This window comes from Apteryx mantelli, chromosome 15 (genome assembly GCF_036417845.1).
Source record: "Apteryx mantelli isolate bAptMan1 chromosome 15, bAptMan1.hap1, whole genome shotgun sequence".
NCBI lineage: Eukaryota > Metazoa > Chordata > Aves > Apterygiformes > Apterygidae > Apteryx > Apteryx mantelli.
In genome coordinates, this window is record NC_089992.1 from 22355275 (window position 1) to 22380656 (window position 25382).

Sequence of the window (25382 nt, forward strand, 5' to 3'; positions counted from 1 at the left end):
TACATGAACTGGAGTGCATTTGTAGGGATTACTGCAAAATTCCATCTAAAAACTCTAGTTTTTGTGATTGCATAAAAGTGATCAAAACCAACACTGCACCAGGCAGTAGACAGAGTTTATAATTAGAATATCTCATCACTAACCAGAATACTGTAAATAGCATAATGATTGGCTGGGATTCAAGCCTTACTGTGCTTCACGGAAAAAGCTGGAAAAGACTTTTTTGCTTTCACTTGTGCCAAAAGTTATTTTAATGGCAGGCAAGTTTATTCTTTAAGAATGCTCTGTCTCCCAGTAAATTCATTGTAGACCACAGACAACATAAAGTAATTAGGAACTATAACATATTTTTTGATCAATGCATCAGGGAAGGTTCATTAAGGGAGAGCTACAATAATTCCTTTATGATGACATTTATAGAAAAGAGACTCAAAGTCTGCAAAGTCTAGAGATTTTTCTCATTCTTCTTAAGAAGGCTTTTGTTTTTTGTGTTCCTCTTGGCTTCCAACAAATTGTGCTTAAACTAGAAAAATTTCCTTCTATGTTTGGAAAATATGTAAATTCATATTTCTCATGCTCAAATTACAAAATAGGAAAGTAGGCAATAACTAAATGATTTTTCAATCACTGTTTTTATGAGTATAAATGTCTTCCTTTTCTAGAAGGTTTTAAGGATCATATTTAATAAACTCATACTGTACACATAGCTACCCATTAGAAGGGAACTGAACTCTGATATGTAGATAGAACCTGCCAAATTGTTTAGTAAATACCAGAGCTCTAGGAGTTTCCATTTCTTTTGTAGTCTTTTCCTCTGTCTGTCTCTAGTCTGTTTTTTCCCCTGAGAGCTCTGACTAGCTGTACTGCAAGATTATAACATAAGGCATTAAACACAGTAAATCCCACTTCATAATTAAGGAGGTAGGTATAAACAGTGCTATCAAAATGGTTATGCTCTCATCAGAGTTTGTGTTCACATTCTCATTTTTCAGGAAGAAAGGTAGGAATGGGAACCTGATTTACTACAGTACTTACTATTGTACTAACTTCTCTGCTACCCTTATGTACATCACAAAATGTCATAAGTGTACCCCACATGTACCCCAGCTAAGGCATGCACAAGTGACACGTTCAGGAAAGATGTATGTCATGAATCACCAATAAACAAAAATGTCAGAAGGGTTGTGTATGTCAGAATGTCTTATATTTTTTCTTCTGTGATATAAGAGAGTCATCTGTTATAGAATAGATTGGAAAAAAGATGCTCCTTGGCTGAGACCTTGTATATAAACCTTTAAAGCAAAGTGGCTAATTTACAGCTCCTTTAAAATACAGTTTATGATGGGTAAAAAAATGACATGGCCTTAACTACAGAATCATTAATTGCTATATTAAGATAGCAGCATCACCTTTTGCTGTCTGTATTTCTAAAATGTGACTTTGTAAAATGATTAGGTTTCTACTCTCATTCAGTAAATATTGGTAATATAAAGGATCAATTGTTTTGGAATGGGAACTATGCATAATTCACTATAACATTTTCAAGTGCATCTTTAAGACAGTGTCAGTGAACATGTTTTGATATTTAGCAATAAATTCTATCCATCTACTATATTTGGCATCCATTTTTCTTGTATGTCAGTCATATTTCATTTAGGAAAATAGTATGTTCAACTCAACCATGAATTGTAGCAGTTCCATTATTACCACTATAAGCAATTTCCAATGTCTGAGTAAAATCTAAGCAACATTTACAGTTGCTCATCAACATCAAATTTACAATACCATGGTTCTAAGTATATATACTGTCCACAAGCTAAAAAGAGTTTGAAAGCTGCTATTATAATACAATGGATTTGCTTTCTTTCAGAATTAGATAATCATGTGCAACTTTCAGATGATACAACTGTTTTGTGTTTGCCATGGTTTATTGTATGGATACAATTTGTCCTGGTGAAAAGGCAGTGGTTAGGCAGGAGAAAAGAATGATGGCAATTTGCCTTAGCCTGACAGCAGCACCCGGGATGAGAAAGAGCCAGCTCAGCACAACAACATCTAACAATGTTCAGCAAGGAGAAACTTCTGAGTGAAGGACAGACCAAAGAGGAAAACAGAGCAAGCAAGGAACCTGAATGACAAGCACTGACTGGAAACCTCAAAAGGAAAAGAGAGGGAGGAAAAGAGAGGGAGGAAAAGAGAGGGAGGAAAAGAGAGGGAGGAAAAGAGAGGGAGGAAAAGAGAGGGAGGAAAAGAGAGGGAGGAAAAGAGAGGGAGGAAAAGAGAGGGAGGAAAAGAGAGGGAGGAAAAGAGAGGGAGGAAAAGAGAGGGAGGAAAAGAGAGGGAGGAAAAGAGAGGGAGGAAAAGAGAGGGAGGAAAAGAGAGGGAGGAAAAGAGAGGGAGGAAAAGAGAGGGAGGAAAAGAGAGGGAGGAAAAGAGAGGGAGGAAAAGAGAGGGAGGAAAAGAGAGGGAGGAAAAGAGAGGGAGGAAAAGAGAGGGAGGAAAAGAGAGGGAGGAAAAGAGAGGGAGGAAAAGAGAGGGAGGAAAAGAGAGGGAGGAAAAGAGAGGGAGGAAAAGAGAGGGAGGAAAAGAGAGGGAGGAAAAGAGAGGGAGGAAAAGAGAGGGAGGAAAAGAGAGGGAGGAAAAGAGAGGGAGGAAAAGAGAGGGAGGAAAAGAGAGGGAGGAAAAGAGAGGGAGGAAAAGAGAGGGAGGAAAAGAGAGGGAGGAAAAGAGAGGGAGGAAAAGAGAGGGAGGAAAAGAGAGGGAGGAAAAGAGAGGGAGGAAAAGAGAGGGAGGAAAAGAGAGGGAGGAAAAGAGAGGGAGGAAAAGAGAGGGAGGAAAAGAGAGGGAGGAAAAGAGAGGGAGGAAAAGAGAGGGAGGAAAAGAGAGGGAGGAAAAGAGAGGGAGGAAAAGAGAGGGAGGAAAAGAGAGGGAGGAAAAGAGAGGGAGGAAAAGAGAGGGAGGAAAAGAGAGGGAGGAAAAGAGAGGGAGGAAAAGAGAGGGAGGAAAAGAGAGGGAGGAAAAGAGAGGGAGGAAAAGAGAGGGAGGAAAAGAGAGGGAGGAAAAGAGAGGGAGGAAAAGAGAGGGAGGAAAAGAGAGGGAGGAAAAGAGAGGGAGGAAAAGAGAGGGAGGAAAAGAGAGGGAGGAAAAGAGAGGGAGGAAAAGAGAGGGAGGAAAAGAGAGGGAGGAAAAGAGAGGGAGGAAAAGAGAGGGAGGAAAAGAGAGGGAGGAAAAGAGAGGGAGGAAAAGAGAGGGAGGAAAAGAGAGGGAGGAAAAGAGAGGGAGGAAAAGAGAGGGAGGAAAAGAGAGGGAGGAAAAGAGAGGAGGAAAGAGAGGGAGGAAAGAAGGGAGGAAGAGAGGGCGGAAAAGAGAGGGGAGAAATTGAGAGGGAGGAAAGAGAGGGAGGAAAAGAGAGGGAGGAAAGAGAGGGAGGAAAGAGAGGGAGGAAAGAGAGGGAGGAAAGAGAGGGGAGGAAATAGGATGAGGGAGGAAAAGAGTGGGAGGAAAAGAGAGGAGGAAAAGAGAGGGAGGAAAAGAGAGGGAGGAAAAGAGAGGGAGGAAAAGAGAGGGAGGAAAAGAGAGGGAGGAAAAGAGAGGGAGGAAAAGAGAGGGAGGAAAAGAGAGGGAGGAAAAGAGAGGGAGGAAAAAAGAGGGAGGAAAAAAGAGGGAGGAAAAAAGAGGGAGGAAAAAAGAGGGAGGAAAAAAGAGGGAGGAAAAAAGAGGGAGGAAAAAAGAGGGAGGAAAAAAGAGGGAGGAAAAAAGAGGGAGGAAAAAAGAGGGAGGAAAAAAGAGGGAGGAAAAAAGAGGGAGGAAAAAAGAGGGAGGAAAAAAGAGGGAGGAAAAAAGAGGGAGGAAAAAAGAGGGAGGAAAAAAGAGGGAGGAAAAAAGAGGGAGGAAAAAAGAGGGAGGAAAAAAGAGGGAGGAAAAAAGAGGGAGGAAAAAAGAGGGAGGAAAAAAGAGGGAGGAAAAAAGAGGGAGGAAAAAAGAGGGAGGAAAAAAGAGGGAGGAAAAAAGAGGGAGGAAAAAAGAGGGAGGAAAAAAGAGGGAGGAAAAAAGAGGGAGGAAAAAAGAGGGAGGAAAAAAGAGGGAGGAAAAAAGAGGGAGGAAAAAAGAGGGAGGAAAAAAGAGGGAGGAAAAAAGAGGGAGGAAAAAAGAGGGAGGAAAAAAGACGGAGGAAAAAAGACGGAGGAAAAAAGACGGAAAAAAGACTTTCACAGGTACCCAAAGTGGCAATGTGGAGGTTGTCAAGGTAGTCACTGAAAGCTAACTAACTACAAAGGGAGAAAGGAGGAACGATTCCTCCCTCTTTCTTTTCCTCCATCCTCAAGAAAATAGGCAGGCAGAACATATCTACAAATCATTTTGCTATTTATCTAAGTTTTCTATCAAAAAGATGTTCTTGTTCTCGTCTAGTTTTCAAGATTGGAAATACTTTGGTACACTTGCTCTAGCGAAAATTTGACACAGTTCTGGTTTAAGGCTGCGGCTGACCTGATGCCCTACCACAGCAACCAATATAATCATTTTGCAAGAACGGACACTCAGCTGTGTTCCTATTCACACAATAAAATACTGAAGGACAATGAGAATAGTAAGAGCAGCTGAATCACAGAATGTTCTATCAAATATCTATGTAACTCAAAGTTCAACAAGGTATCTGAGAGAGTCAGCTCTCAGACAGGAATACAGAGGCACAAACCCACAAACTACTGACCTTTTGGCTTTTTGAGGAGCTCCTGCCATAATATTTCTTCCCTAACTTGGAATAGGAGTGTATATTCCAGCAGTACACCTTTGAAAGGATGCAAGCCTCTAAAGCAACAATTTTCTTGTGAATGCAATCACATAAGCAGGTAAGCTCTGAGATGGTCATTAGTTAATAGATGGAATATTTTAAGTTCCTGATATAAGTCAGTTCTAATACTGTACATCTGAATGTGTCACAGCCTCGTATCTGGCACTCAAGGAAATAGAAGTCAACTTTCAGGGACAAACTCAATTGACTCTGATGTTTGGCCCTTCAGTCTCCAGTAATTACTTGAAAAAGATCAAACTCAGCAAGCCATTTTCAAACTTAATCAAGTATGACTGGCATCAACTTTACTGAAACAAAGGCCAGTATTCACTTAAATTTAAGAGCTGCAGCTGCTGATGGCAAAGACTATTTTTAATATAAAGATACTAATATTTTATATAGACTACTACATTCTGTCCAAATGTTTAACACAAACCCCTCCAAATTACCAGGATTTCTGAATTAATCCGTAAATTGTTCAGCAGAAACTTACCTCTAAGCATCTTAAGTTAATTTTCCAAGTGAACTGAACTAACTTTTCACAGTGAAAAACAAGAAATGCTGGATTAAGTACAGACTTTTCAAGACTGTAGCTTCTATGGTGATGCACAGCTATAGCTTCATTATTCTTATTAATACTTCCTGGAATTAAGCTTTAAATAAACAGTAGTTATAAAAAGCATCTACTTTTGACCAGATCATACTTTTCAGTGTCATGCTTAGGTTGAGAGTGACGCAAGAGTGAAACTGAATTTCCAAAGATGATCATCTCTCAACCTCCACGGTATTTAGAGGGAACATGCCACCACAGGACATTGTATTCCTCTCTAAAGGTGTAGTCTGAAGAAAGATAAGACAACGAACCCATCTCTTCTCCAAGGAGGAGCTATATCCAAGCCACCTAAACTTCACCTACATCCTTGTGCCTAGTGTTTCCAACTAACTCTGAGCAGATTTTTCACTTTGGTCAGTGGAAAGAAGTCTGTGCCTCAACTACTAATGAGTCACAAGGACATAAATAGACTTAAGTTCCTCTGAGCACAGCTCTAAAGCTCCAACCCTAAAAACATCTACACATCATTCTTAACTGGACATAAGCAAGTACTTACTTTTGAATCTTGTAAGTGATGTTAGATCCCTTAGCCTTTGCCAATATATGTATCCAAAGTTTAATCTATTTTCAACAACTTTACAGACCATCATAGATTAAAGTCAATTACAGAGTTTTCAAATATGCCAGTAAATAGCTTGCCTTGGCCTCCACCCTCCCTCAGATAAAATGCATGTTTACCCAAAGTGTGATGATAGCTTACGCAGACATGAACCAACAGGCTTACTCTGAAGTACTGACTGCAGCGAATCCTCAGCAGAACAACAAAACTCACCCAAGAAAGGCAAGATTCAGGTGCACTCACATGCATTGATAGTTCAAACCTTCAGCTGCAGAAAAAGCACAGCTTACGTGCCTTTTAAGTTAAGAAACAGGGGAATACTCTTTCTTGCATCACAAGTAATTCAGCATGGATGATGAAAGTGATGTTAAAACTGAATCTCTTTTTTTCCCCCTGCAATAGTTTCAGTATCTTGTCTTGGAGTTCTGGAAAGCATAAAGTATGTATTTATTCTTTGGATGCCAAAATATATTGAATGAAGATTCGCCAGCACCCTGCTGAGAGGAAGATGAGGTTGATAAGATCATAGGAGAGAATTCTTATAAGTTTATTTCCTTGAGCTTAATGGCCCATATATATGTAACAAAAAATTAAATCTGAATGCTCAAGAAATTAACAAAAAAGCCACCATTTTAAAGTGGTATCCAGTGACTGAAATGCAGTAGAAAGAGGAGAAGAGTGCTGGATGCCAAATTGAAGTACCAAGACGCAAAGGCCCTCAGTAGTCCCTTTCAAGCCTTGATTGTACTCATTAGGAATGCACTATGCTTCTCCAAAATAGTTTTAGCACAACAGTCCCATACAGAGCCACTGAATAACAATAAAACATACTTCTGAAAACTCAGTATTTATATCATCACAAGTGACTAAAATAAATTGAACCCAAAAGATGAAGTACATTATTCCTATCCAAAGGGTTCTGCAAGGGCAAACCAACTTATAGGGAGTCCCAATTGCTTCAGTAAAATGCTACCTTCACAGAACGAGAAGCAAGACTGGGACACACAGCACTCGTAACAGACCGGTAAGTGAGGAGAGAGTGCAAGGACAAGAGCTGCTAACTGAGCTGGGAAAAACACCATGCCTATGATTTTTAGAAGCAAACAGATCTCTTTGGAAGTAAAACATTTTTTCTTTTTTCAAACAATAACATCTTCTGTTTGCCATATTGTCAAAATCTGATAGACTTTGTCTCAAAATACTAAGCTAAAGCTTTTAATCAAGGAAAAGTAACAGTTAAAAAAAAATTAAACATGAGGAAACAATGAGGTACCACTTCTTTAAGGTAAGACTACAACACTATCACGCACATAGAAAAAACATGAATAAAAGAAACGGCAGCTTCTTTTCATTCTGAGACTTGTTTTCCAGTCATAACTTTCTGACATTTTTCTCATTTGGACTGATTTTTCCCAAAACTGGATGAATTGAAATTTTAAACTAAAATTCTTCAGCCATTAACACATGAGGTCAGAAAATAAAAGCACTCCCTTAAGTTAGAAATTTGAAAGAAAGGTACCCATTATATAAGCATTATTATTATAGCATATTATTATTATGATAGCATTATTATTATAGCGTATTATATTAAGAGCCTTGAAAAAGAAAACAAAAGTAAAAACACTTCAGATTAACTCCAGCAGACATTTAGACCTCCTTCTGAGTCCATCCTCATCAGAAAGCCCGTAGGCCGGAACTGAACTCGACTTCCTCTGCATTTGCAGTTCTGAGCTTCTTCAACAAGCTATACTCACTGCTTTCAAACAGCCTTACACCAAGTCAAAGCAGTGTGAAGACAGAAACTTCCTGCTTCATATGCACGGAGGATAAGAGCAAGAACAGAGTTTGAACTACAAGTTAGAACTGGAAAGCATGTGGAAAATAAAAGGAGCTTTAAGACAAGTAAGTCTTGGAAGTGAACTAAGACAAAAGTTGAGTTGGGGAGAACAAAAGGTAAGATAAAGTGACTGGAAAAGGAGATGCAGTGTGCATGGGAACAGGCTGGGAGAAGACCATGGAGAAGAGGTGTGGGAGGTTTGGATCTGGTAACAAGGGGAAAGGAGTAAGATATGTATGAGAGAGGGAAAAAAACAAGGCTAGGATGAAGTACATAAACATTGGGTAAAGAAGCAAACAGTGGGGAGGGAGAAGCTGGGCAAAGAAATTGCAATGACTGGAGGTTAGCACTGACCAGGTAGGAAAAAAAAAGATATGAGAGCTGAAGTATTCACTTAAAGAAACCGGCTACCTCTGCTCATCAAGGAGTACTCTCTTACACAGTCTGGGGTGGGACTCGGAAGTCTACCATTCCTCTGGTGTCAATAACTGCAAAAATCTCTGAAGAATATCCTATCTCTCTTTACTGTTGAACAGCACCTGCCTTAAAATAACTTTCATGTCAAAAAGTCAAACATCCAGAGGCTGGGAAACACTATAAAAACTATCAAAAGGAATGTATAAAGAGTTGAATTTAACACAGACAACCTAAATTCTAGCATTTTTTAAACTTCTGAGTACTTGACTTTGAAATTTCCATTCTTTAAAAAGATGATGTATGCACACATACATCATTCAGCCAACAGTGCATTAATGCAAAACATTTTCATGTTGTAAATTTTATGTTGTAACCAAAATAAAAAATGAGCAGAGATACCTGTTTTGCGGTCTTGTGTGTTCCTTGAGTCACCCTCTTTGTTTTTCCACCAGCTTGCCATTTTGATTTTCCTGGGGGAGAAGCAGCTGATTTAATCAACAATAACAATTTTGATTAGATACAGCATTCTAAAATGCACATACGCCATCTTGCAATGTACTGATAAGACTGCAGCATATGAGACAATGGGTTCAATGAATTAAGAGGTTCATAAAGCTGTATACTCCAAATATATATTCATCAGTTCAGAATAAGGATGATGCCAGAAGACACATAACAAGTTAAAAAGAACAAACTAAGGCATAAACGACTGACTTTTTATTTCCCGAAAAGGATAACCTGCCCTTTAAGTGCTCAGGGACTCTTAAAGTCATATTACCACCACCTAGACATCAAATACAATACCAGTTTTCTACATAAACATTCATTTAAGAGCAGACATTATTATTCTAATCAGATATCATTACAGGATTAAAACAAGGTATATCTTTCTTAGAAAAAACAAACGTAATCATTTAGTTTTAAGTTTTCTTGAATCGTTCAAACAACCCAAACAGCAGATTTACATATTTTCTGCCAAGAAAGATTACGAGGAAAGGGCAGGGAGAGAGAACTTAAGACTGCATTTAATTCACTTAATTTTAGGTACTGAAAGGAAGAGAAAAATGTTTCCAGAGTGCAAGTCAGCTCACTTAAGATCTGAAACGCCCTGTCAAAGTATTTGTCTCTCTCTGCTGGTTATATGAAACAACTACAGCAATTATGCTTCCAAGACCGGTTTAAATGTCCACAGTCAGATAAGATGATTTCAGGTCTCAGCACTGAGATAGTGACAATTTCTTAACTGATTAAGAGTTATCTTTGCAAGGCTCTAAATTTTTGTCAACCTACATAGACCTGACACATTTGCATTTAATCCTTGGGATTTGCTCAGGGGAATTTCTAAGGTTTTTTCGATTGTTTTTTTTAAGATTTATTCCTCCAACTTAGTATCTAACTTGCAAAACATAAGAATCACAGGATCCAATTTCCAAAAATGTAAGCAAGTAAGACAAAATACTAACTATGGCAAGAGTATCTCTGTCTCTAGGACAGATCTACATCTAAGTAGAAGTTTCAAGATTATTTAGCTGGATAAAGCCAAGCAAATAAATGCATTAATTGAATGCAGTTCCTTCCTAGACCGTGGAAATCATTCGTGAATTTCAGAATTGTCCAGTCAAGTTTTTAACAGTTCTTACGCCAAATTCCCTAACATAGTCCAGCTGTTTTACATTGCTCTGGTTATGTAAAGCAGCTGTAAACCTGTCTTAATCAAGCAGTTTTACAGCTGGTTTGCATCATTGACTATTCCAGGGAACAAGGCCTTTAATTTTAAGACAAATTAAAAATTATTTGCTTGATAATTCATTTTTAAGTGCTACATTAGCCAAAACAACAGGTACAAATTAATATATTGAACTCAATTTAGCAGCATTCAGAAAAAATTAAATTTGACTACCACATGTATTAAGCTTCCTATTCACTAAAAAGCTTAAACTGTGGATCAGTTGTATGCCAGAATTACAATAACTGAAATATTCCAGTCACCAAAGTCTTTCTTCTGATACGATTTGCCTTCTGAAAAGACAAGACTGAGTGCTATGGCATACAGAACTCGCACAGTGAAAAGGCTTACAAATTAACACGGGTATGTCAGAACTGAAAAACAGCAGAGGGATGAAAAAACAAAATCGCAGTCTCTTCAGATTCTACAAGAAACAAAAAGACAATCCATCACCTAAGAACAGGGAAATGTCTGAACAAGTCACCTGTAAAGATAAAAGCAAGTTTTCAGGCACTTTCAATATAAGGCAGACATTTAGAGAGCACAAAACTTATGTAAACACTGGGTTTTGCAAACTTAAAAGCAAATCATTTTTGGCAAGGATTAATTTTTCTTAAACAACTTCTTGGGCCAAAAAGACTTCTTTCAAAAAGATTTCTTCCATCAGAAGCCATATTTTGTAGCTTTATTATTCTTTTACTTCTAATAAATGACTCTGGTAATTAGAGGATGACTTTCTTTTTGCTTTTGTCTTTCTATATTCACAAATAGCGACAGCACAAGAGCCCTGTTCAACAGTTACGTGTATGTTCAGTGACTACTGGTATGTAATTATACAATACTACATGGTTGAAATGGATATGAACTTAATGACGTAGGAAGGGTGTAACCTACTAGGCATCTACTACATTTTAAGGAAAGAACAATAGTGACCAAAGAGGATAATCTAATGAGCTATTAAGTTGGCAATGTGAAATATATAAAGTAGCAAAGTTCTGCAATATTCAGGGAGCTACAGACATATTTTATGCCCTTAAATCCCTTTTCTCTCTCTCTGCTAATGAAAACACAGGGTTTATGTTTTGTGAAGACTTCTTGTCATAAAAAGGTGAAGTGCTAATATCTCCCCCCCAAAAACATTGATGAATTATTTTCAAAAGCAACCTTTTACACTAACAATCTCGAGAATTAGCAGGCATTGTTTCTTGCATGCCTCTTTTTCAAGATAATTTTGCAGATGCGGGAACGTAACTCTGGCAATAGTGAGAATCACCTTTCGATTTAGTACTTAATAGCAGCATTCATCTCTATTCTCACTATGGCTTCAGCTGCATAGGTTGTTTCAGTGTCTTTGACGCTATTTATCATCAGGTGTCGAGCGAAAACAATAACAGTTTATTTCTTTTCATCTCTTTGAACGAATTTGAGCATACAACCAGCTAAGCATTCATTTTTTTCCTCCAGTTCTTATACAGTGTGAGAAATCTATTATGTCACCTCTTTTCTTCCATGTATGTATAATATCTCTAAGGCAGAAAGTCTACATTGTAGTGCCATTACTGCATATAACCAGTCTGTTTTCCAAAATCTATCTTACTAGCCCCAGGTGGTGCACTTGTCCATCCTAAGAAATATCTTCGCAAAAATGCGGGTTAGATAAAACCTGGCTGCTTGCAGCTCATTTCAAATAAGACAGAGGTGTTTGCCTGAAGGAGACTCTGATTATTTCTGAAGTCCTAATTGAGGAAGCATAATGCCTAATTTTACTGCAAGCCAGACGCTTTAAAGAGCTCATATAGCTGTAGTAGATATGATTTTTCTAATTGTACAATGCTAAAGAACCAGAGAAATGACTGCTTTCAAGCACAGATATAATCTATAATTCTCCACATTTTTCCACCTCCAGATTGAATTACAGCAGTATATTTCACATGGAATTACTTTTACAAATCACTGTTATTGTCTCATCCAGAATATAATGGCCCTGTATTCCACTAACCGCACTACGCTGGATTCCCAGTCATCAGGGTGAAATTCAAGGTGTGAAACTTAGAAGCCTTGAAGAGCACCTTTCCCTTCACCTTATCGTCTGCCAGTTACAGTTAGTTCCAATGCTGCCAGGGCTTACACGAGATGTTTTCAGTCAAGACTCCAACTTCTTTACTTGGTCAAAGACAGCCAAGTTTCATGGTTTTCATCACATACTGCAAAGCCTATTTACTCCATTAGGCCCTTGCTAAAGGAGTGGATTAGACTGCAGGCTCTCCAGAGCATGCCAGGTACCTTTCAACCAATAAAATATGTTGCCTTATCCTGAAATGCTTAATCTGCAAATTAATTCTTTATGGTGAAAGGCCAAATGATTTCAAACAAATAGGAAATAAGAAGAGAACAGTTACAAACACAAGACTGTCCAATTTTTTTGACACATCTCTAAGTTACAAAGCTTATTAGCCCTTAAATGGGAAGAGTCAAGCCTCTGGGATATTTTAACTGTTACTGATACTGCAGATTAGATTTTATAATAACATTTGTGTGCAAGGCATATTTATGTACAGTACCTCAAATTTCAAGCTAGGTATATTAAGTAAATAAAAAAGCAAAATTTCTTAAGTTCTCTGTTAGAATCACCACAGGTTTCTAAAGTGGCCAAGACCTAAGTGATCATAGTAAGCAGATTGGGGCAATAGGTTTGGAACACTGATTTAATTCTGGATACAGAATATCAGACTACTGAATTTTTCCACAATTATACGACTCTCTTCCTTGGATACAAAGTCAATCAGGTTGTTAATTATTCTATCCAACAGTACAGAATCAGCTGCATATTAATGAATCCTGTGAAGGAACACCTTCACTGCAATAGACGAAAAAAAAATTTTAATCAGTCAGTACCTCTTAAATCATTGCCACCATGTTTTGTTTGAGACTGATTTTTCATGTCATTGATCTGTACTCATAATTAGAATTTCAGATCTGAGATAAGAAGGGTGCACACAGTTCCAAAATACATAACAGAGGAGCTATCTGCTGTTCCAGGAATCTCTCTGTTTTTTAAGGAAATACTTGGTTATTGACAGAAGTTATATATATATCTCCCTCAAGGAATTACAAAATTTTGGTTGCAATTCTTTTCATTATTGCTCTTTTATCCATGTCCTCTATATAACATGCACAAGTCTCTCAGAGAGAAAGTTAAATGTAAGAACACAAGCACATGATTTTTAAAGGAAATAGAAAAAGCAAGGATCCACGTACTTAAGAAATTAATCCACCATTTTAATTTATCAACTCTCCGTAACACTACCACTAGTGACAGCAAATGTCCATACCCTCACTGTTTCTCTAGAAAAAAGACTTTCAAAATGAATAATAGAGCATAATATAAAACATTAAATCACATACTGTTACTGCCAATGCAATACTTCTGAATAATGTTATGAGCAGAAGAAAGAGCAGAAGGACAAATTTCTGCTTTGTATGGAAGAGTTGCTGGACAGGCTCAGGCAACCTGAACCTTTGGCCTGATTTACACAGGCCCCTGAACGAGTTAGAACTGTCCTAATTTATAATATTGCTTTATCATTCCTCAGGGACAAAATACATATTGAAAGATCAGCATAAAATGAATCAGAGCTCACTGACACCAACATATATACCCTCTATGCCAAGAGGAGGGTCAAGAGATAAAGGATGTGGCTCTGCCAGACTCTCATTAGCCACAAGTTCTTTTCCAGAGAGAAAATTTCCACCAGGCAATTATCATCAGATTCTTCACACTGTGCAAGAAGGCCAGCCTATGATTTAATGAGAAAATTTGGGGGAAAAACATGCAAAAAAACCTTTAAATATTACAATGATGGTAATAGTACCAAAAGAAGCAAATAAATACAGCTACTTTTATAACTTTACCATAGGGGCAAAGTATATATAACAACTATTCAAGTGCCGCTATTTAACAAAGGCTAAAAATTTACATTCATCCTTCACACTAAGTAAGAAAATGTTACACTTAGAACAAACATTCATCTACAACTGCAGATCTACAATAGTCCATTCATTTTTAAGGAAAAAATCTTACTTGAAAGTTTCCAGAAGAATATTACAAGCAATGCAGAACTAAAAAGTAACAAATTCTTTAAAGAGAAATTGAACCAACTCTCAAGTAGCTCAAACATACTGTTAGAAATGCATTGTATGTTCCTTTTACATATATTTGTTCATAGTCCTACTTTCCCCAAAGGTGCAAGTCAGACTCCATAAATATTTCAGGCCCCAATTCTACTCTGCTTAAGTGACATCTATGACTAGTCCGTTAATATCAATGGATTTACTAACAAAATCAAAAATGTGAAGGAGATTACAAGACCAGCAAGTAGATAAATGCATCTTCTGGAGACAGAGGTAAATGAAGCTGCCGTAACAACAGAAAATTGGCCTACTTAAAAATACACATACTCATGATAATAAACAGAGCAACTGCACGTGATCCAAAGCTGGGAAGTATGCATTTTATCATGACAGACTATGCTGAAGTCTTAACCTGTTTCCTTTTTCTTCTCTTATGAAGTCTATTTTGCCTAAAAGGAAACTGCAGTAGTTTCCTTGCTTCTGCTTGATCAAACACGAAGAATCCTGTTATACGTTTCTTGACAAATAGCTTCTGTGCCGTTTTCCTACTATATGTAGCTAACGAAGATTTACAGACTAGTAGTACCTGCTGTTCTGCTGACTGGTTAGTGCTTACTAGAAATTCCACTATACAAAAGGCCTGTGATTACATGCTTTAGAAAGGAAGTTGAAAGCACTAAGACAGCTAGGAGGAGGCTGAAGTAAGAGTCACAACCTGAAACCAAAGCTTGAAAATTTGGAGGCTTGTAACTAGGTTTAGGTCTTATTTGATAAACAAAAGATACCCATCATTCCGCTTGTCTGTGTTCAACAGAGGTGCAGCTAAGCATTCTGAACTGAATGCAGTTTTCTTGATGAAATCTATAAAAATGTCCATGCACAAACATCTAAATAGATTTTTATCCACCTTGTTATATTCTGTGTCTTTAGACTCTTCAGCTTTAAAAAAAAAGGAGTGAGGGCAGATCTTGGCCAATCCTTTTTCATTTTTCTCTTGCTTCCACAACCTTCTTCAGTCTGTTTCAGACAAAACTGATATCAAGAAAACTCCAGGTTTGTATGTGTGCTAGTCCTTCAGAGCAAAATCAAACACTAATGGGTTAACTAGATTCATCCCGATTCTTCTTGATGTTGTTTTTTTCAGGAACTCTTCTATGAACTCATTCTTTCATGTTCACAGGACTAACATTAGAAAGAAAAAAAAACTGCAAATACACCTTAGCATGCCAGAGACAGTCCAAGCTTTGCTTTAGTAGACCAAAGGTTAATTATCTTTTGTAATGTAGGCATAACTGTACATAGAAATGTCTTCTCCACAGAGGGAATCACAGAATAGTTGATGTTCAAAGGCACTTCTGGAGATTGTTTTAGTCCAACCCTCCTGCTCAAAGTAGGGCCAACTAGAGCAGGTTGCCCAGGATTGAGTTCAGTCAGGTTTTGAGTATCTCCAAGGATGGAGAATCCAAACTTCTCCGGGCAACCCGTTTCAGTAAAAAAGTTTTACTTTTAGACACTCCTGCCTAAGTCTCAAAAGCAGCAGTGCCTCCACAGGGACCTGTGAGCTACAGAAATACTTAAGGTGGAGTCCTTAAGAACAGCATTCTGATGTCTGGAACAGCTTGAGAAGTATAACAACTGAAAGTCTAACTCCTGGCTGCGTAAATCATCAGGTCACAGGAGAATATTACAACAGTCACAAGACTGTTCTGAGGATTCACTTGCATTAGGGAAAGTTGTCCCCACATATCCCCTTTAAAAAAATTCTTCACAGCTGCCTACCACAGACTGAAGTGATACTAAAAGAAACTTTCAAATTTCTTTGGTTTACAGCACAGAGAGCAATTTGTTGGATTGCTCTAAGCCGTCCCTAAAAATCTGAAACCTCAACTTAAAAGGGACTGCTTGTTAACAATCTTTTCCAAGCCCAATATTTTAAGATAATGTTATTATATTAAACAGATATCTTGATATCATCAAGAGGACAGTCTTAGATGTTCTTTACAGAAAAAAATAAAAACAACTTTTAATCTGTCACAGTACAGGTTTTACAAAGTTATCTTTCAATGACAGTGCATTCATTTTGAAAAAAGGGTGAAAAATACTACTATGTATACTAAACAATCATTTAATATTTTTATGCAGAAATCATATGTCAGAAGTATGCTTCCATGCTCGCAATTCCAGTGGACAAAGAAATCGGAGGGGAAAAAGTTGGGGGAAACAGCTAAACACCTACCATCATCATCTTTGTTTTCCAGTGGGACACTCCATGCAATTAGGTTCCTTGCCGTACGGCCCTCTTCTGCAACTATTTTTCTCACTTTGTCATGACTGTTAGAACGCTGGAAAGAAGCCTAAAACCAAGAAATACAGGGAGGGGAAATATTTACATATTTTATATTAATGTATACATATTTATTTATATGTACACACACACACACATATATATAAAAGAAAGGTTTCAATATATTAATTCCATCCAATATATGGCTAAACCATCTAAAGTGGGGGTGCCTGGGTAATGTATTTTCGCCAGCTAGTGGAACCAGGTGTACATATTCATCTTCACAATCAACTGTTTTTCTTTGTGATTAGCAGACAGATTCATCAAAATGATCTGAGTTACTACCCAGCCCTCTGTACAGGCGCGTCCACATCGGACATTTTTTTACCTCAATTCAACTGACTGTCAGTGCTGCAGCACAGTAGACTCTACAAATGCTTTAGTTACCTTCAGTTAATTAAAATCAATTAATCAAGATAAAAGCTGCATGATGCCAAAATAAATGTGTTAGCTGACTGAAGAAAGCCTGGAGAAAGGCACAGGGTTTATCAGAACCATCTGAAACATAGAGAAAAAGCTCACCTCTTTTTCACTGAGAATATAGAAAGCAATTCCTGGCAACTGTTATTACTAGAAAGCTGCAGGTGTTAAAGACAGAATAGGGGTGCTGAGAATGAACTTTGTTTACCTAACAAATGTATTTCTTTGCATGTGCAAAATACAATTATTTCTTAATATATATGCTTTCAAAGATCTTGTAATGGTGTATCAGCTGACAGATGTCGATTAGATAAAATCTTGCCTCTTCATAAACTGTATCAAGTTATTCCCCAGAAAATAATTTGAAACAAAGCCAAGCCCTATACAGTAATGCTAAAGCTATGTATTGTGATGGTGCCAAACTGCTGACCAAGGTATCTTTGGACAGTGAGAAACTTAACCACAAAGAAGTTATGTGAATCTAAACATTATTTTAAGCATTAACAGACTCATTTTCTATAGCACTAATCAGAAGATGCCTTTTTCCCCTTCTTGTTCTTACTATTGTATTAAACCTGTAACCACTTGGTATTCTAGTACCAGCACATATTTAGAAAGTAAATACATTAAAAATGAATAGAGCAGATGAGTGACTGTAATATATCAAGGTGGTAGGAAATGCAGTAAAAATGAGAAACTGCTTCTATTTGAATGTTTATATAGTAATATTTAACCTAAATTTATCTCATCCAGATGTCCTCAATTGCTTGTTTCAAAGCCACAGTGTGCCATCTAGTGCTCCACAGAGTACTACCTAGACATACTATCATGCAATACAATGAAAAAAAAGCATAAAAGCACAGCTGTGTAGGTGAATTTTTGAAAACCTAATAGGCAAATGAAGCAAATTATATAAATAGTTAAAACAAACAACTAAAGCACATTAACCAACAAAATCTATTCTAAAGTGGTTCTAGTCTATCCTTTTCCTATATAATTACCTATTCTATTGAACCAAATTTGTTTTTTATTGCCTTTTTGCTTAACAATACACTTTTCATCATCAATCTAAGAGCTAATAAAGATTCACAAATGTCACATAACCAATTTTAAATCAGTTTAAACTACTGTATAAACCCCCATGTAAATACTTATGGTAGCTGACTTCAGGATCGAGTCAAATTACATTTAACTTAATTGTCTCTAAACCAAAATAAGACTGTTCAGACTGCATTTTGCACTAATTTATCCTAAAATTAAAAAAAAACAAACAACCCCCCCCCCCCAAACAAATACCCAAATACTCATCTTAGCTGGAAATAAGACTCTTCTACTGCATCCCCCTGCCAAAAATGGGATAAGTAGATAAAACCTTTCCTGACAAACATTTTACTAGATCTTTTAAAACCTCCAATAGCAGAACATGTTCACCCTGCACAACCCATGCAATACTTAACTGTGCCTTTCCTGCAATATAAGCCCGTTAATTCTTGCCATACAAAGTAGACTTGGAGATCATTTGAATTTTATATTATTCTCCCCTATATTTTATGTTCTTACGTTCTGTTCCATCCTCTATCAGTCTTCTCATCTTCCAGGCTTACTATCCCTATTCCTTTAACCTTTTCTCTTTTATTTTCCAAATCTCAGATTCCAAGTTTTCTTGGAGCAGTTAGGGTTTTCTCTTCTAGACTGTCTCCAGCTGATTCATATCCTTCTTGAAATACAATGTCCAAAAGCAGATACTGCACCTTAATGAAGGCTTTCCCAATGCTAGATGCCATGGATGGATTATTCACATCTTGCACATGATACTCCTATATAAACAACCCAAAAGGATAACTGCTCTTTTTGCCATATAATATTGTTTTGTCATGACTTATGATACAATCACTTACACTGCATATGCCATGATATATCACATATAAATTAGCATGACTTACACAATCACAGAATAACAAATATTAGAAGGTACCTCTGGAGGTCTTCTAGTCCAACCCCCTTCTCCCCAGTCGAAGTAAAGCCAGCTCTTTTTCCTAATAAATAAACAGAACTTCCCTTGTGCACCTCTGGCTCTCTGTAATCCTAACGTTCCTTTCTGCACAACTGTTGCCAAGCCAGTTGTTCTCTATCCTTCTATCTGCAGATCATCACTCCATGTAAGCATAAAACTTTGCATTAGTCCATACTGAATAGTTGTTTTTTTTTAATAAGCCATTTCCTCTAATTTGTCCACATTATTTTAAAGTCAAACTTTAGCTAACGCTTGCAATCTATGTGCATACACAAGCCGAATGTTTTAGGAAAGTAATACCTATTAACACAGAACTTTTATTATCCCAATTTTAAATTTTATTCAAACCAATGACATATAATTTAAAAAAAGATTTGTTACAGGGACTTTTTTTTTTTCCACAAGATTTTCTAGCATCTCTTAAAACTAAAGGAAAACAGCATGGATTCTGTACATCCCTATCATTCTGAAAAGGGCATAATTTTAATACTTTTTCTCTCCATAACACCAACATCCAAAGCAGCCAATAACCAGAACCTAAAACAATACTATAGAAACACATCCTAGAGAAAATTTCTGAACAAAAGTTTTAAACGTGAAATGGAGCCCAACTGAAGTGAGATTTGGACTAAACATTATTTCCTTCTTTTAAAATATTATTGAAAGCAAACATTCGTGATTGGAATACTCCCCTTAATTGCACAACAAACCTCTCATGTAGGTATCTAAAGCCATTATTTCACGATACAAAGTTTTTGGCAACTCTTCTGTTTTAAGACATTTCTGCCCTTTTCTTCCCACTACTCACACCACAATCCATCACAAATGTGCTAGCTCAAATGTTGGAGGTGGGGAGGAAGGTATACGCCATGAACATGATTAGGGAACTAATCCAGATTTTGAAAGTCTTCAGGGGTACTACAGGACTGGCGGAAATGTTTTCACAGGATTAATTCCCTTATCCAGTTTACAACGTAGAACTCTCATGTAACGTGGCAAGAAACGAGTGGCAGGAGGTAAGGGCAAGTATCTTAACATCACTTTTCCAAGTACTTCGTACCCTGAAACAAGAGCCTGACTTAAGATTCTAGTGTCCATAAGTTGGATATCAATCAAAAGAAATAAAAGAAACCCCTAAAGGAGTTCTCAAAGGAATAGTTAAGACTAATGAAGTGTACAGTCATCAAAGAAAAGCAGAGAAGTGTGAAACTATTTTGCAAAGGCCATAATAGGTATGAAGACAGCCTTTTTATTTGATAGGAGCTAGAATACCCTTTTTCATATAGTGAAGTGATTCTGATATATAGGTTTCTGAGAGCTTTTTCAACCTAAATCCCTTGTGTTTGCTACTTAAGTATCCAAAGTAGATACCTTCTTCAAACTGCTGGAGATACAATCATCCATTAGGCAAGAGGTGCTATTAGAAAGTTGTTTAGCCTCAAATCAGATTGTTGTTATTTGGTCTCTCCTACTTCTTTGCAACCATTCCCTTATGCTTTGTAAATGGGGAGCATACTCTGAGGCATGACTGTGAATATTAAAGGGCCTTTTATTATGATTCTCATTTTAATGATGCTCAAAAAATTACACAAAGATATTTCTGTAATCATCAGTTTCATCCATTGCATTCTCAACAAAAAAACCCATCAGCACTAATCTCAGCTACTTTAAAGAAAAACACTCCTCATTAGTGTAACCAATAAAACAAACATGGTCTTACACAAGAATACAGGTTGGATGAAAGCAGATGAAACAGGAGTCAATTGAAATGAACACAAATGTCTAAAAGACTACAAGAACGAGACCCTGACGTGCCTAGAAGTGATGCAAAACCAGCAGGAAGACTGACAATTCTTCTACAACAAATTTCATCTCTGAAGGTTTCTCATGATGGTAATAAATTTAATTGATTTCATTTCTAGAATCGATACTGTCAGACAGAGAACAAGTGAACTGCTTTATCAACGAATTGCAATCTGAAAACTTTGGATGCAATTTCCATGTCCTCCATTATCAGGGACTTGACATCTTTTATGAACTGCTGTGTATCTAAGTATCCCCCAAAATTAAAACACACAGAATCCACAGGGACAAATTCGTATTATTAATACTACAAAGAGCAAGTCCCATGTACAAAAAAAGCATATCTCTATTCCTAATTCCTCAGATTCTGACCTCATTACTACTTTCATCCCATCAAACTTGCTAATTTCATAGCATTTGCGTTGGCCAATTATGTGGTCACCACTACATTAACTACAGACAACCCTCACCTGAGACTGCTGCTCTGGAGTATTTCTTCCCCCAGACCACTGATAAGAAAAATTTTCAGTGCAGCTTAAAAAAAATAGTATTTTCTTAAGAATTTTTAAGTATAACAAAAAAACTTGGAACTATAAGCAGCAGTGTTCCTATTTATACTTGCCTGCCAAATATGGCAAATAAAATAAACTTTAAAAAATACCTCATCGTGTAGACACCGACATTTGCAAGGATTGCAAGAATTGTCAGTATTCCTGCTGGTTTTGCATCACTTCTAGGCACGTCAGTGTCTCATTCTTGCAGTCTTTTAGACATTTGTGTTCAATATTAAAAATGCCATCTTTTAACATTCCCTCAAGACAAGATAACAATGATATATGCATACATTCAAGAAGATTTGTCTCAGAACATTTCTGTAACATTTATGTTATTATGTAAAGTTTTAATTCTTTCTCCCACTTGTTAAGCATTTGTCTCAAAAATTTCTTGATAGGAATTCTCAACTCTATCAGGGGAAAAGTATCCCTTTTTCACAATATGAAAAGCACAAATTATGTATACACACCTTAAAATGACCAGCTAAATGCTACCAAAGGATTCATATAGAAGCTGATGATATTAAAAGAAAAATAATTTCCCCATAAAGCTATAACTTACATTTTGAGTAAATAAATACTTTATTCATGGTACAAATACTTAAGCATTTTTGGAAAAAAACAAAGATTTTAAGATCTTACAGATGATTACTGCTACTGCAAATACTTATTTCTTTATTTCTAAACTTTACAGTATTTATATCTTGGCAAAAATTTGTATTAAAAATACCTTGTTCATTCTGGCTAATCTAAATTTGCTACATTATTCAAGTAAGTAAAACACGCCCTCCCAAATAAAACAGTCCTTAGTTTTATCAGAAGCAACTGCTTTTGGAGTTTCTTTTGTTTTGAGAAAAAGCTTCAAAAACCAAATTAATTTTTTAAGTTAACTCCCACCCCATATTGATTGCACATATATAATTCAAGTATTAAAATTTTCATCAGACTATGCTCAGAACCTGTGACTAATTAAAATGTACACAGTGATAACATATCAAACTTCTCCAATGACATGAGAAAACGTGCCAGGTATGAAATTGCTCTTCATGCCTGTTTCACAATGTCACAGTTTCATAAACCGACATGCAACAAGGCAGGTACTGCCACATCATAAACACGCACAATGTTTTTAATGTTCTGTGCCACGAGGCACTCCAGCAACAGAATGTTTTCTAACATATTTAACATTTCTTTTTAAATGTTAAATGTTTAAATTGTCAGATTTAGGGCAACAACCTGAATCGAATTTCATATTTTGAAAATGTAAATAAATTTACTAGGTCTTTTCCTTTAGCCTCCATACAGTATCATTTCATTATTGAAATTACCTTCACTATTCTTGGGGGGGGGAAAAAAAGTATTAAAACCTATCAGAACAAATTTTTAAAATAAGAGCTCAAATCCATACCCACAGCAGTCTTTGTAAGCAGTTTGCTCTTTCACCATTTTTAAATTAAACTTGGACCACAAAGTTTCTAAGAGCAATCATTCGATGTTACTAAAAGTATTTTCTGATAGAAATAAAGGAACACGTTCACGAGGCTAATTAAACTGTGCACAGAGTACCAAATTGCTCAGCATCAGTTTTTCAGAGATCACTCGAGCATGATCAGCGCCAAGGCAAACCTCTGTTTAAGTAATTAATTGTTACTGAAACAAAGACCTACTTAGCAATACCTTACAATTTGGCAAGTCCCACTCAATACTGAAAATGCTGGCACTTACAACCCATGTTTCATTTATACAACAGAGTTCTTCAGACTTCTACATAGACTTCTATACTACAAAACAAATAATTACATAGGTTGTGATAAAAAGGCCATGTCCTTACAAATTCAGGTATATTTTTGTATGTTTTGAGACTCTTCAGAATTTTTTCTCATATATATAATTACATTTTCAAAAACCTCTCAAAGAATATTTGATTTAAAAAAATAAAAGCAGTTAAATATCAGGTCATTCCAAACGTAGCATCTTCCATGCAACTGAGATCTGGTCCTTTTGTTTCCATGACCTGTTAAGCATAATACAAACTATTTTTTAAAAGATGTCTTCTTCATTCAGCACATGGTATTAACAGTGCTCTTTACTAGGCAGTTTAGTTTTTCTTTTTATCCTCTGGGAAGACTTTCAAATGGTCTTCTCAATGCAATACCATTTTATGTTAAGACGACAATCTTCACACTACTTCAAGGTGATTAGTTTTCCTCTCACACTTTACAGAAAGATCAAAAATGTCAACATTTTCAACTTATTTGAAGCCTACAGGATAGTGACAGGAAACATGTCACCGTCACAGAAGCTCTTCAACTCTAAATGTATGAGACACCAAGCAATACATAAATCATGAGCACCAACTCTACTGCAGCACCCTGGGCCCTTGTTCAGCTTTGTGCTGTACCACCTCACCACACCATGCTTTGCCCTCTGCCATTCCCCGAGCCGGGTTGCTCACCATCCTCCCCAAAGCATGAAGGTGCCATCTTCATGGCTCTTCCTCTTCAGCCATGCAGACAGAGAAGGGTCAGTGTTTCTTAGTTTTACATATGAACGTCAGTAGTTTCTGGCAATACAACAGATTAAGTACTGGGAGAGACCGCCTAGGGCCCAGGGAGTTTCCATCAGAGGATGTGATCCCAATAATCTCTCTCAACTCTAATCAACAAATCTCCAATCCACAAATTCAAGAATCTGTTCCCTACTTTTTATTAATTCCCTTCAAAAGCTTCTTGTGAAGTGACTCTCTGCAACAAGAAAGGCAGCAACTGTATCAAAGCTTTATTGAGTCTGTTCCCAACAGTAGACCTAGGAAAGTACTGGAGTGGTGTGAATCCACTTCTGCTCCTTCAGGAATTAGGCATGCTGTATCATACTCCTCTACAATTCATGTAACCAATAACTGGCTCTTGAACACAAAAAATTCTAACAATGAAGGAATTCAATGTCATTTTTTAATCTCTCTAAACCTCTCTGAAAACTAAAGGTTCACAGAATACCATCTGCTTCAAGACAACATACTGTATATTAAGTACATAAAAGGCGTGACAAGTTTCTGTAAGAAGAAGCATATACGCTTCATGAAAAGACATTTTTTACAATGGGGTAAATATTAAAATACTTAAGTATTTGAATCACCTTTAACAGTTCTTTATCATCACAGAAAATACAAAATCACCTTAAAGTACTTCAGAAGTCAAACCTCACCTAACCAAACACTATACATTTTACAAAAACAGACAGGAAAATTGTAGGTTTTCTTGCAGTAGGAAAAATCCTAATACACTGTTACAATAGCTAAATGACTTACCATCACGTTATAGCCTTCCTCCACATCAACAGGTTCACTTATTACATTTTTGGCTGACCCCATTGAGTTCTCATACCTGTGTCAAAATAAATGCAACTAGTCAATTTTACTTGAACCATTTCTAAAATTTATTTTAACTTCTAAGCAGCATTTACATCATGCACAGAGGAATACCACAATTAAAACTACCCTCTGAAAACTTTATCAAGTGTTGGCATTGCTCCTTATTAAAAGCAGCCAAAGGCCCAAGAAAAAAACAACAAAAGATAGAACGACCCTACAAAAAAGTTTAAATGTCCACATAATAAGACAGCAAATAGTACAAAGAACATTATGAAGCCCTAATAGAAATCAACTGCATGGACTGCTCTAGAATAGGGAAAGGCAACAAGAATAATTGAATGCATGGAAAATCTTTCCTGTAATAGAAGAACGGGCAAGCTGGTCCTGAATACAAAAAGAAAAATGAATCAGGGACATATTGAAAATCTATATCAGATAATCAGTGGTAAGTAAAAAAAAAAAAGAGGTGGAAAACTTCTGTTTTCTTAAAAAACAAACAAACAAACAAAAACCTGTGACATTCCCTGTACAAGTCAACTCTGGAAAAGTAAATATTTGTATCCAGTATTGAACTACAGAACTATTGCCACAAATACAGAAGCAGAACATGGGGCTGAACATTTATAGGTTTATTAAGAATTTCCAGAACTGTTATAAAAATTCTAAAATAAAATTAAACCCCTGGCTTCTTGGTTGAAATAAGTTCCTATTGTCTATTGATTAGAGTGCAAAAAACTCCTGCAACAGTTCTTACATCTTCTTCTGAAGGATTAGATGTGAAACAGAAGTTGGAGACACTTCT

The 25382-nt window shown here is 36.7% G+C and overlaps 1 protein-coding gene across 4 annotated transcripts in view; it reads right to left on the reverse strand.

Annotated features, from left to right (window-relative positions):
• SCAPER (S-phase cyclin A associated protein in the ER) overlaps nucleotides 1-25382 on the reverse strand; it is a 197943-nt gene that overhangs the window by 171178 nt on the left and 1383 nt on the right. For all 4 annotated transcript variants that reach the window (XM_067305181.1, XM_067305183.1, XM_067305185.1 and 1 more), the window contains exons 2-4: nucleotides 24518-24593; nucleotides 16312-16429; nucleotides 8618-8688 (exon numbers count right to left, since the gene is read on the reverse strand). In XM_067305181.1, the coding sequence (XP_067161282.1) occupies nucleotides 8618-8688; nucleotides 16312-16429; nucleotides 24518-24593 (265 nt within the window). The remainder of the gene's footprint in view (nucleotides 1-8617; nucleotides 8689-16311; nucleotides 16430-24517; nucleotides 24594-25382) is intronic.